Source organism: Ranitomeya variabilis, chromosome 5, assembly GCF_051348905.1.
Source record: "Ranitomeya variabilis isolate aRanVar5 chromosome 5, aRanVar5.hap1, whole genome shotgun sequence".
Classification (NCBI taxonomy): Eukaryota; Metazoa; Chordata; class Amphibia; order Anura; family Dendrobatidae; genus Ranitomeya; species Ranitomeya variabilis.
Window position 1 is genome coordinate 628,386,398 of NC_135236.1, and position 13,621 is coordinate 628,400,018.

Sequence of the window (13,621 nt, forward strand, 5' to 3'; positions counted from 1 at the left end):
ATTGTAATGGAAATGACTATAGCACAGAGCATTTTAAGAGAGACTAAACCATTTAGTGCAATGTTCATTGTTGTCTACTGTCTTGGGGCAGGTTTAGAGCTCATGGTGATCTGATGAAATATGTTTGTCATTGAGAGATTTAGATTTGTCAGGAGGCCTATTCATACAAGGACTCACAATCACACTTATCATTTACTAGGCTGTGCAATGACATTCAGTGAGGTTATTGATGTGGAAAAGCTACCTCCTGTGATTACTTCTTGAGTTAATATGTCTATATTCTTATACAGATTTATATTCTGTAATCAAATATTTCTATTCTGTACAATTTATATTTTTTTGTTTACATTTTGTATTAGAATGAAAAAAGTTAATAGTTAATTTTGCATGCACAATCAGGAATAGTAAGAATTTGCAGAAATTTATATTTCAGATTACAGCTCTTGTGGCTAAACTAACTACTAAAGTTGATTGTGTTTTGTGCTAAACGGATAGAAAAGACTATAATATGTAGTAAATCTTATGCACCTAATTGTGTGATAAAGAAAAACATTACGGATTTCTTTAAGTAGTTTAAATATGTTGTATTCTCTAAATAATGGCAACGTTTTAAAAAAACAAAACTGTTAGGTGACTGATGCTTGTTCTTAAGAACCTTCTGTGCTCCTATCTTCTTTGTGAAGGGTTTTTGCCTATAAGATTTCTTGGGCAATGTTATTGTTCTTAACTAGAGATGAGCAAATCCGAACTTGAAAGTTCGGTGTTTGTACCAGACAGTTAGTGTCTGGTGCGAAACACCAAATATGGACCTCTTCTTGAAGTCCGTTGCAATGTTTGGCGGTTCCGGGGAAGTCAGTTACAGAGTGAGAGATTTTTCCAGCTCAAAACTTTGAGTCAACATTGTTTTTAATGGGATTCAGGTTCTAGTTCACATTTGAATACAGTTCTGGTACCCAAACCGAACCTTGGTATGAAGTTTGGGTCGTGTACCAGAACCCGAACGTCTAACATGTCCGTTTATCCCTATTCTTCACCCAATTACTGCATATTGTTGCATTTTGGTATTTCTCCAATTTCTTTGTGGGCCTCACATTAAATTTTTTAAAAGATCATTTGCTGTACAGTTATGCAGCAACCTCTCTGTCTTAACGGGGGAATGGAGTGCCCCCAGACGCAGGGCCGTGGGGTACTCGGTATCGGGCCTCTCTGTCTCGGTCCTGGGGTTGTCACAGTAGCTAGACCCGAGCCATGACCCTGCATAAGGGCGTCCAATTAAAGGTGGTGGTATTGTGGTGCAAGGCGCGATGAATAACGAGGACACAGGGTTGCAGTCTCTTTACCTCTTTACTGAAGGCTTCGGGATCCGCAATCCAGAGCACTGCTAACAGGGCTGGCTGAGACCGGCCGGTCCGAAGGCACATCCAGAGTTCCCTTTGCAGGTGGAAATCAGTAGCCTTCCTACTAGTGCCTATGTGTTGTAGTACCTCCCTGCTGATCACCACGGGATAGTCTTCACAACTGTCGTGTCTGTTTCTGATGTTCTTTCTCTCTCCGTCCCCCAGATGACTTGGATAGGACACACCCATATGACGGGGTAGGCCTGAAGTTATTTTATAGGGACCCTAGAGACGCCCCTCTTCCACGATTGCCTCCTTTGTCTTCGTTAGGTGTAAAAGGTGAGACAGCCAACCTAGAGTTAACTGTCCTGCCGTAGTTCAAAGTAATAAAGTAATGCGTAGAGTCTGTTACTTCCTTGGTGCTCCGGCCACCGGCTACGCGCCTCAGAAGGATGTTGCCACGATCTTAGGGGCATGACTCCTTCTTGTTCTATCTCTTTTGTGCTGTGATCTCGTTTCTCACTTCTCCACAATATACTTCACTTTGTGTCCTTTCTAAGGAGTCTGCCACTATATATCCTACAGGCATGGCTCCGTAACGATCTGTCCTTTTCTAGGCCGCTGTCAGGATCCAACCCCTGACAGGTCCTCTCCCGATCTCTCCCGGGCTGCTTTCTCCCTAACTTCCTGTCCAACCCCCAGTTTTACCAGAGCGTGAGGAGTGGCCTAATAGATAGAACCACCCCCCCTTGTGGCCGGAGTGTGAAGTGTAGTTTGTCTGTGATACCTGGTCAGGTGAACTCCTTTAGTGCAATCAGACGTAACATCACTCCCCTTAGTGGCAGAGCGACAGTACTGCAACTACCAGGACTCTGGGGCGCTGCAGGAACATTTAGACTGTAAGGCAAAAGATGGGATGGGGAGTGAATGGCAGTGATACCAGAATGACCCAGTTTATTGGCTGAGATGTAGGCAGGTGGTAGGAAGCAGTATTTAAAGACATATAAGAAGATGCCAACATATTCTGCAGCTTTAAAATTATTTATTCAGTAAATTATCAATCTAATGTGTGAAAAGCTATTTAAAAGTGGACTTACTCTTTAAAACTATTATCTTACAATCTAGAGACATGAGAATCACTTTTCCAAGTGCAACATTTTCATAGAAGAGTTTTTAAAGATGTGAGCAATGATAATGAAGAAATTCTTAGTGCTACAAGCCTCTCGAAAAGAGCCGATACAGTCTTGTCTGTCTTAAGTCTTAATATTAATGTTTAGGTTCCAATTTGTGTATAAGTGTGATACTTGCATTTTTTTATGTTTGGAAAACAAAATTATTGTTATCATTATTATTTATTTTTAGAGCTCCATTGATTTCATGGTGCTGTACATGATGTATACAGGGTGCAGAGGGGGGAGACTACAGGATGGGGGGTTGCAGCAGCATATTTTCTATTATTTAATAATCAGATTTGTTTAAGATACTTTGTTATATATATATACTTTATATATATACTTTATATATACTTTTTATAAATACTGAACATTTAGTAATTTGCAATAAAAAAAATCATTGTGCTGCAGTACCCCACTTTGTCCTCAGAGCGCCACTGTTTACCAAGAAGGAAAAGAGATTGGCTCTAGAAAAGCTCTGCTAGGGAAAGACAATGCATAGATGAGCAGAGGAATACCAGCCATTTCTGCCTAGGATGTGCTTGATGCTGGTTGCATAAAGAAGAAACCTTGGGATATTTTAAACCTGGATTACATGAAAAAAAGAAGATTTTAATATCTCAAACACAGACAAGGATGAAAATGCTATGGAAGAAGAATAAACAAGGACTCAGATGGCAAGTAATATTTCCCTTCTTATTTTCCTGGCTGTGTCATTCAGTCTCTGGTCAGATTCATTATTCCATTAATGAAGAATTAAGGAAAGGTTCTACTGTGGGAAATCTAGCAAAGGATCTTGAATTAAATGTTAAGGAGCTGTCAAATCGGAAATTTCGCATTGTTTCTCGGATTTCTGAGAAATATTTCAGCATAAATTTGGATAATGGAAACCTGTACATTGCTGATAGGATAGACAGGGAGACATTGTGTGAAGCTGCAGCTGATTGTGTCCTTACATTTGATGTTGTGGCTGAAAATCCTTTAAATGTCTTCAATGTAAAGATTAATATTCAGGATATAAATGACAATCCTCCTACATTTATACATGATACAGTTAGCATAGAATTGAGTGAAGCAACCTCCCCAGGAAGAAGGTTTGTTTTGCAAAAAGCAGAAGATCTCGATGTCGGTGTTAATTCTCTGATCAGCTACAGACTGAGCACAAATGAGCATTTTATGTTGGGAGAGGAGACAGGTGTTGATGGCAGTGTATTTCCAGAGCTTATTCTAGAAAAGTCCTTAGATCGGGAGACAGAAAGCAAATATGAACTCACTCTGACTGCTTTTGACAGTGGAAAACCTGCACAATCTGGGACAACAATAATAAAGGTAATGGTTACAGATTTAAATGACAACGTTCCTATCTTTACTCAAAACTTATACAAAGTATCTGTGAAAGAAAATATACCGGTGAACTCTACAATTTTGCAGGTCAGTGCAAGTGATGAAGATGAAGGAGTCAATGCACAGATCACTTACTCATTCAGTACAATGGCAAATAATATTCTCCAAACTTTTATTATAAATCCCGAAAATGGAGAAGTAAAAACAAGAAAACTTTTAGATTATGAAGTGATGAAGAATTATGAAGTTTCGGTTCAAGCCAAAGACGGAGGAGGCCTCGCTGCTCATGCCAAGGTTTTAATAGAAGTAATAGATGAAAATGATAATGCTCCTGAGATATCCATTACTTCAATAATGACCCCTATTGCTGAGGACTCCATATTGGGCACAGTTGTAGCACTACTGGAAATTCGTGATCAAGATTCTGGAGAAAACGGAGACGTTCAGTGTCTAATTATCGGGGATGTGCCATTTCAAGTTGTGTCCTCAGCAAGTAATTTCTATAAAATTATAACAAAAAGTAATCTGGACAGAGAAAGGATATCATCCTATAACATCACAGTGCAAGCCTCCGATAAAGGTTCTCCAGAAATGACTTCTAGAGCAATGATCCAACTGGATGTATCGGACATCAATGACAATGCTCCAGTGTTTGAGAAATTGACTTACACAGCATTTGTGCCAGAAAATAATGCACAAGGAGCTTCAATATTCAGTATTCAAGCAAAAGATATGGACAGTGGAGACAACGCTAAAGTATTTTATTCAATATCCACCATAAAGAAGGAAGAAACACCTTTGTCAAACTTCATATCTATTAATCCAGTAACGGGAGTGATTTATGCACAGCAGTCATTTGATTATGAGCATCATAAGGAATTTAATATCCAAATCATTGCCAGAGACAATGGATCCCCATCATTAAATGGTAGTACTATGCTAAGAATTTCTGTTGTGGACCAAAATGATAATTCACCAGTCATTCTGTACCCATCACCAGAGGTTGATAGCTCAACATTTGAGATGGTTCCTTGGACCTCTGAACAAGGCTCTTTAGTATCTAAGGTGGTGTCAGTGGATGCTGACTCTGGACACAATGCCTGGTTGTCTTACTTTTTGCAATCTTCAGAACCATTGCTCTTCACCATTGACCAGCACACAGGAGAGATCAGGACACTGAGGGTTTTTCAAGAAAAAGATACAGTAAAATATGGAATTGTGGTCCTAGTGAAAGACAATGGGATTCCCTCCCGCTCAGCTTCAGTCACTTTTAATATTGTGGTAGCTCTTAGTTTTCAACAAGTTCTTCCTGAATTGAACAGTCAATCTGGTAAAATAGAGCCACAGTCCCATCTACAATTCTACTTGGTAATCGCCTTGGCACTGATTTCCTTTTTCTTTGTGCTGACTGTGATTATTGCAGTTGTCGTTAAGTGCAACGATTCCAAATCCAATACTTCATTTGGACCTTTGAGTACAAGTCTATATCCACAGATAGATCCCAGATTTATTTCACAATTTAACCCTGGGACTTTACCTCTGCCATATTCATATGATGTTTGTGTAACTCTGGACCCAAGTGAGAGGGAATTTGCTTTCCTCAAACCTCAACACAATGTTCCTGTGGACAGTCTAATAGATGCTGATGAACCAGGAATCGTAATTGAAAGTTTACAGAACTCGTCACCTGAAGAAAATCTTATATCACAGGTACCTTTCATAGCTTTAGTTTTTTTCCCATTTTTTTATATTGGAAGTTCAAAAATGTTTTTTTGCAATTGTATTCTTTACTTTAAGTGTAGTCTCATTTGATAAATTTATGTCATATCCAAAAGATATGAGCTAAATGTGTAGAGGATGTGGATCCCACTAGTGGGCCCGGCATTTATCTGCAGAACAATGGCCTACCAGCGCTGTCAGTGGAGATGTGGTCAGAATGTCCTTTCCCGTGGGAAGACTTAACACCTCCTCAGTGAAGGCAGTGTACATCAATGCTCTTCTTCCCAGAAAAATGTGGGTACCATTAGAGGAACCTGACTGTACTGTTCATTTATTCCATTTATCTGTGGATAAGCTTTAAAGTTACCGATGTTAATACCCCGTTAAGTAAAATGTATTGAACAATGCCGGTAAATGAGAGTAATTATGTGTGTTGATTAAAATATATAAAGTGTCATCTGGTTTGGCATCTATGAACGTCAGGTAAATCATGAATATGATGCTTTTTGCCAGTACAAAGTTTTGCTAACCATAATTCTGCAATTTCAGAGAATATTTATTGTCATCTACTAGGCCTCTACTGAAGTCAGTGCTGGTTATGACAATATTAATACGAGTCACCAGGTGCGCAGCTGTACTGTGACCCACAATAAAATAGTTTGACTCTCTTTTGAGACTTTTAGAGGCGATAAAATGTAAATTAAAGATTATGACCAAACAAAGTTTGTAGGGTCATAACATCCCAGTCTGGAAGATATTGTTTTGGGTTGTTTAGTTCACGTGTTTTTCACCTACATTATCCAATTGAAAAAGTTGGATATCCAGTAGTAGACAACCCCTTTACGTAAAAGAATTAAAATTTTAAATGTAGATGTATATTCCCTAGGTCAAAGGACATTTGAATCACCTGAAAACTATACACATCCAATTGTAGAACGTAGTATTATTACAAGGTGTATTGAATAAAATGTACTTTCTGGGAAAAACCTTTAAAAAAGTTAAAATGAGTTACGTGCTTATGTTCTGGGAAGAGAAGAGTTAAGACTTTCATTTTTATTGAAAAGAAACTTACGAAATTTACTAAATGTTTATTATGGTATATTGGGGTGAAAGGTTACTCGCTGAATATGTCAAGTCACAGCTCGGTGGTAGGAGATTCTAGCCTTGGGCATTCTATTTTGTGGGTTAATAATAAAATGTTTTGGTAACAAAATGCTGTGGTTGATTGATGCCTTCAAAGATAGATGTGGTGTCTGTGTTCCTAGCAGTCATGCATCGACATGTTCTCAGAAAACTCTGAATTTATCATAAATGCACATTTTATTGTTTGTGAAGAGACTTTTTTGTTAATATGTATTTCAAAGTTAGTAGTAGTAGACAAACTGTATTAAACGGGTTGTCCACTACTAAATGTTCCCGATAAAATGCCCCGATAAAATAATAAATCATATACTCACCTCCCACTGCTAGCTCTGCTCCCATGGTGTCGGTCCTCACTCTCCCCAGGGGTTGTGAAGAGGTGTTGTAACACATGCCACTGGTGCCCAATCAGCACTGGCATCTCTATGCCCGCCTTCGGACAAACTAAAAATGATGAAGCTCAGGATCAGCTGCAGCTCGGACTTCCGTTTGTGGAGACAGTGACGCCAGCGCTGATTGGGTATCAGGCATCACATGTCATTTCACCCCATCACAACACTGTGAGAACAGCACTGGCACAGAAGCTGAATATAGACTTTACTATGTTATTGGAGCAGAACATTTACCGTATATACTCGAGTATAAGCCAAGATTTTCAGCCCAAATTTTTGGGCTGAAAGTGCCCCCTCGGCTTATACTCGAGTCACGGTCGGCAGGTGAGGGGGAGAGGGCGCTGAGGCATACTCACCTAGTCCCGGCGCTCCTGACGCTCCCCCTGCCCGTCCCACGGTCTTCGGTGCTGCAGCTCTTCCCCTGTTCAGCGGTCACATGGTACCGCTCATTAGAGAAATGAATAGGCTGCTCCACCTCCCATAGGGAGGTAACGGTGACCGCTGACAGAGGAAGAGGCTGCGGCACCGAAGACCAGCTGTCCGGGGGAAGGAGCCAGGGATGCCGGGAGTAGGTAAGTATTACATATTTACCTTCCCTCATTCCACACGCCGGGCGCCGCTCTGTCTTCACATCCTCTTGCTCTGACTGTGCAGGTCAGAGGGCGCGATGACGCATATAGTGTGCGCGCCGCCCTCTGCCTGATCAGTCAGTGCGGAGAGACGCCGGGACGGGACGCTGAGGAGCTGCAAGCAAGAGAGGTGAGTATGTGGTTTTTTTTTATTGCAGCAGCAGCAATGGCACAGCTTTATATGGAGTATCTATGGGGCAACGGTGCAGAGCACTATATATAAGGCACAGCTTTATGTGGAGCATCTATGGGGCAACGGTGCAGAGCACTATATATAAGGCACAGATTTATGTGGAGCATCTATGGGGCAACTGTGCAGAGCACTATATATAAGGCACAGATTTATGTGGAGCATCTATGGGGCAACGGTGCAGAGCACTATATATAAGGCACAGCTTTATGTGGAGCATCTATGGGGCCATAATCAAAGGTCAAAGGTACAGAGCATTATATATGGCACAGCTATCTATGGGGCCATAATCAAAGGTGCAGAGCATTGTATATGGCACAGCTATCTATGGGGCCATAATCAAAGGTGCAGAGCATTGTATATGGCACAGCTATCTATGGGGCCATAATCAAAGGTGCAGAGCATTATATATGGCACAGCTTTATGTGGAGCATCTATGGGGCCATAATGAACGGTGCAGAGCATTATATGTGGCACAGCTTTATGTGGAGCATCTATGGGGCCATAATGAATGGTATGGAGCATCTATTTTTAATTTTGAAATTCACCGGTAGTTGCTGTATTTTCCACCCTAGGCTTATACTCAAGTCAATAAGTTTTCCCAGTTTTTTGTGGCAAAATTAGGGGGGTCGGCTTATACTCGGGTCGGCTTATACTCGAGTATATATGGTAGTTTAAGAAGGGTGTTGTCCTAGTAGTGGACAACCCCTTTAATGCACTCATATATACTAGAGAATCTCATATTTGAGCTATAATAATATATTTGAAACTGTTGGAACATGTGGTACCCATTAATTTAGTAACACTAGTTTTCCATTTTGTGGCAGTAAATTTCCAGTAAAATGTAAACTTTTTAATAAAAGATTGCAACTATATCTGAACTGTCATAGAGTGATCTATGACTATATGACCATCCGAGATCTTGAATTCAACAGCACTTTTCATTAATACCATTTTATACCTTTTCTCACCATCACTTCTTCCTTTTCTTTTTTCTCTTATTTCTTGTCTATACATCTATTTTTCTAGACCTGCATTTAACTGTGTGATTCTTACATTTATCGGAGTACATTACTGCTAAGATTAATTGTCAAGTCTGGATAGATAAAAAATATGATAGATCAATAAATAGATAAATCAATCAAGCGATCTCAGGATTTTTTTTCATTGATAAGCCCTGGTATACTAAGCCAGGCAATTATGAAATGTATTTTCGAAATCTTTTAATGATAATGAGAACCATGAAGTCCACAGCACATAGTACTATTAACAAAAACATAAAGATTCTAATAAGAGATTTGAAACTACCACCAGCAATCACTTTTAAAATTTCAAAGACAAGATCACAACTACAACTGAAACCCAAACAAAAAGACACAATATTCACATTTTATTCATCTGTAGTTTAATTTTCATTTTGCTAGTTGAAATTAAAAATACAGCCCAAAATGATTTTGCCGTCAGATCTCTTGCAGTGAATTTAAAGATTTAAAAATAGACATTGAAATAATAACTTGTGTATATGGAAAATTAAATGCAACTTCATATCTATAGTTAAAATCATATATTTTAAGTAATACTTGGTAGAAATGAATGTGACTGATGCTGCAGTTCCCCATATTGGCCTCAGAGCGCCGCTGTTCACCAATAAAATATTCTGCAAATCCAGAATCGCCTCCATGATGCAGACAGTGTTCAACTGCAAGAAGAAATACACAGCATTTCACACTGGGATGTGCCGGGTACAGGACTCAGAAAGAAGACGGATTATTTTCTGCTGATAATTCTGCTGGATTATAAATAGAAGAAGGATTTTTACCATTATATTTCTGGTGAGAAGAAGGATGGCTGGATTACAACTGCAGGAAGGACAATCAGTGCAAGGACTCAGATGGCAAGTAATATTTCCCTTCTTATTTTCCTGGCTGTGTCATTCAGTCTCTGGTCAGATTCATTATTCCATTAATGAAGAATTAAGAAAAGGTTCTATTGTGGGAAATCTAGCAAAGGATCTTGAATTAAATGTTAAGGATCTCTCCAGAAGGAAATTAAGAATTGTATCTGATCTATCTGACAAATATTTCAATATAAATTCAGATAGTGGAAACCTGTACATTGCTGATAGGATAGACAGGGAGACATTGTGTGAAGCTGCAGCTGATTGTGTCCTTACATTTGATGTTGTTGCTGAAAATCCACTAAATGTCTTCAGTATAAAGATTCATATTCAGGATATAAATGACAATCCTCCTACATTTGTCCATGACATATTGGCATTAGAAATAAGTGAATCTACCTCCCCAGGAGCAAAATTTTCACTTCAAAAAGCAGAAGATCTGGATGTCGGTGTTAATTCCCTGATAAGCTACAGACTCAGTGAGAACCAGTATTTTGCTCTTGGAGAGAAGGTCAGCACTGATGGCAGTGTATTTCCAGAGCTGATACTAGAGAAACCTCTAGACCGAGAGACACAGAACAAGCATGAACTCATCCTCACAGCTTCTGATGGAGGAAATCCTGTACAGACAGACACTGCCCTAATTAATATCATTATCACTGACTTCAATGATAATTCTCCAGTATTTACACAGGATGTATATAAAGTAAGTGTCAGAGAAAATATACCGGTGAATTCTACAATTCTGCAGGTCAGTGCAAGTGATGAAGATGAAGGAGTCAATGCACAGATCATTTACTCATTCAGTACAAAAGAAAATCGCATTCTTCAGAAATTTGCTATAAATCCCAGTAATGGAGAGATTACAATTAAAGAAAATTTAGATTATGAAAAAAGTAAATACTATGAAATTTCAGTAGAAGCCAAAGATGGAGGAGGCCTCGCTGCTCATGCTAAGGTGTTAATAGAAATAACGGATGAAAATGACAATGCTCCTGAGATATCTATAACCTCATCATCAGATCTTATTCCTGAGGATTCTGCCTCTGGAACTGTGGTGGCGCTGATTAAGGTTCATGACCGTGACTCTGGAGAGAATGGTGAAGTTCATTGTATAATAACAGAGGATGTACCATTTCAACTATTATCATCAGCAATTAATTTTTACAAAATTGTTACAAAAAGTAGTCTAGATAGGGAAAAATCATCATCCTACAATATTACTTTACAAGCTTCAGACAAAGGGTCTCCTGAAAAGATTTCTAGAAAATGGTTTAGGCTTGATATATCAGATATCAATGACAATGCTCCAGTGTTTGATAAATTGGTTTACACTGCTTTTATACCAGAAAATAATTCACCAGGAGCTTCAATATTTAGTGTTCAAGCAAGAGATCTGGACACTGATGACAATGCAAAGGTATCATACTTTATACTTAGTAAAAGTGATGAAGAAGATCCCCTGTCTTCCTATATCGCTATGAATCCAGTCACTGGGGTCATTTATGCTCAGAGGTCTTTTGACTATGAAAAGCATAAAGAATTTAATATCCAAGTCATCGCCAGGGACAATGGATCTCCATCTCTGAACAGCAGTACAACACTAAGAATATGTATAGTAGACCAGAATGATAATTCTCCAGTCATTCTGTACCCATCACCAGAGGTTGATAGCTCAACATTTGAGATGGTTCCTTGGACCTCTGAACAAGGCTCTTTAGTATCCAAGGTGGTGGCAGTGGACGCTGACTCTGGACACAATGCCTGGTTGTCTTACTTTTTACAGTCACCAGAACCATCACTTTTCACCATTGACCAGCACACAGGAGAAATCAGGACATCACGTGGATTTCATGAAAAGGACATCATTAAACATGGAATTGTGGTTCTAGTAAAAGACAATGGGATTCCCTCCCGCTCAGCTTCTGGCACTCTAACCATGGTGGTTGCTGATCATTTTCATCAGGTTCTTCCTGAGCTGAGCAGTCAGTCTAACAAAGAAGAATCTCAGTCCAATTTACAATTCTACTTGGTAATCGCCTTGGCACTGATTTCCTTTTTCTTCATGTTGACTGTAATTATTGCAGTTGTCTCCAAGTACAAAGAGTCTAAGTCAACTGACACATTTGGATCCCTCAGTACAAGTCTATATCCACAGATTGATCCTAGATTTATTTCACAATTTAACTCTGGGACATTACCTCTGCCATATTCTTATGATGTTTGTGTAACTCTGGACCCAAATGAGCAAGAATTTGCTTTTGTTCCACCTCAACACAATGTTCCTGTGGACAGTCTAATAGATGCCGATGACTCAGGGATTGGAAATGAAAATTTGAAGAACTCAACACCTGCAGAAAATCTTATACCACAGGTATGTTTTCACATGCCATGAAATGTACTGTGTTTCAAAATGCCATACAAAAATATACATTATCAGGGCAAATTAAAAGAATATATTTTTGCAAACAGTATATCAAGGAGATTCTGATATAGAATTATTTAGAAGTAGCCTTTTCAACCTTTTTGACGATGTCTTGTATAACGTATGTAAAAAATTTAAAGAATTCAAGGAATAGAGCATGTTTAGGTCTAAAGGATCAACATATGGGATCTAATATGATTTGATTCTTTTACAATTCAGTAAGTCAACAACAAACAACACTTTTTATTTCATAAATATAGAGTGTGTATACTGGCGCCTAGTCACCTGAAAGGGTAGAGTAGAGTGCTACGGGAGCTGCAAGTGGTTGCAACAGGTTCTGTGCCAATCCTGTTAAAAAGAACAACCAAGTAGTGAAAGATAATTAGAACCACTGTGCTACCCAAAAGCAACAGAACGAGCAGAAGAAAAAAACTAGACTTACTTGTTAAGGAATTTAATGAATGGGTATAGGAGCCAATTGTTCCCTTAGGAGCGGAGTAGAACCTGATTGCAGTATATAACTGAAAGGAATGTTATAAAGTCAATGGAATGTTAATAGAATAGTGCAAATGAAATAATAGAGGATATTGTATGCACACTTACTTATTATATGAGGCTGTTAAGTGCTATACTGTAAAGTGTTCCTATGTAGATACTGCTAATACTCCTTACCCAGGCTTAGAGAATGTTTCTAAGGAGAAATAGTGTGTTACACATTATAAAGCATAAGCATACAACCTAAACCTATTATTGATATTGATTCAGACTACTCACTGCTTATGTGGGGCTCTGGCGGCTGCACCGGCAGTGCTCGCTAGCCGCAGTATGGTTAGCCAGTACTGATATGGAGAGGGATAGAATAAAGATATAAACAATCTATCGTGATATACACAATCTGTCCTGGAACATATAAAATTGGCAATATCAAAGGAATGAAGTTGTCCGTTCACTCACCATATACTGCTAGGGTCAGTGATTCTATGTGTAGTAGCGCTGATTGTGTCCGGCAATTGGTGGTGCAGGGTGATACCAGGGGTTTCCTGTAGAAGCGCGTTCTAGCGAGAGCGCAGGAGCATGGGAGATCACCAGCGCCTCGCGTGCCCCGGCCGGAAGCAACGCTGAGGACGCGGCGGTGAATAGGGGGCGGGGCTGTTGTGACGTCACACAGAGTAAGGACGGGAGAGTGGAGGAGACAAGCTGCCTACGTGTTTCGAGGGTTAACTACCCTCTTAGTCAGGGCTAACTTTTTATTTCATAGCTTCACATGTTTTTTTGGCCTGGTTTTGTGTTATTTTGCTTAGCTTGACTGTTGCCATTCATTAAATCTTTCTTTGAAATTTTACTGTAGTACTCACATGTTATTAGAAAAAATGCCT

The 13,621-nt window shown here is 39.3% G+C and overlaps 1 protein-coding gene across 14 annotated transcripts in view; it reads left to right on the plus strand.

Annotated features, from left to right (window-relative positions):
• The window catches only part of LOC143776626 (protocadherin gamma-B1-like), a 472,349-nt gene that overhangs the window by 226,873 nt on the left and 231,855 nt on the right, over positions 1-13,621 (plus strand). The window contains exon 1 of one of the 14 annotated variants that reach the window (XM_077266186.1): positions 2,953-5,563. The exons of 12 other annotated variants lie outside the window; for them this stretch is intronic. In XM_077266186.1, coding sequence (XP_077122301.1) covers positions 3,146-5,563 — 2,418 coding nt within the window. In that variant the 5' untranslated portion in view covers positions 2,953-3,145. Of the gene's footprint in view, positions 1-2,952; positions 5,564-8,356; positions 12,195-13,621 lie in introns of those variants that run through there. One more of the 14 variants, XM_077266169.1, reaches the window with a different exon arrangement.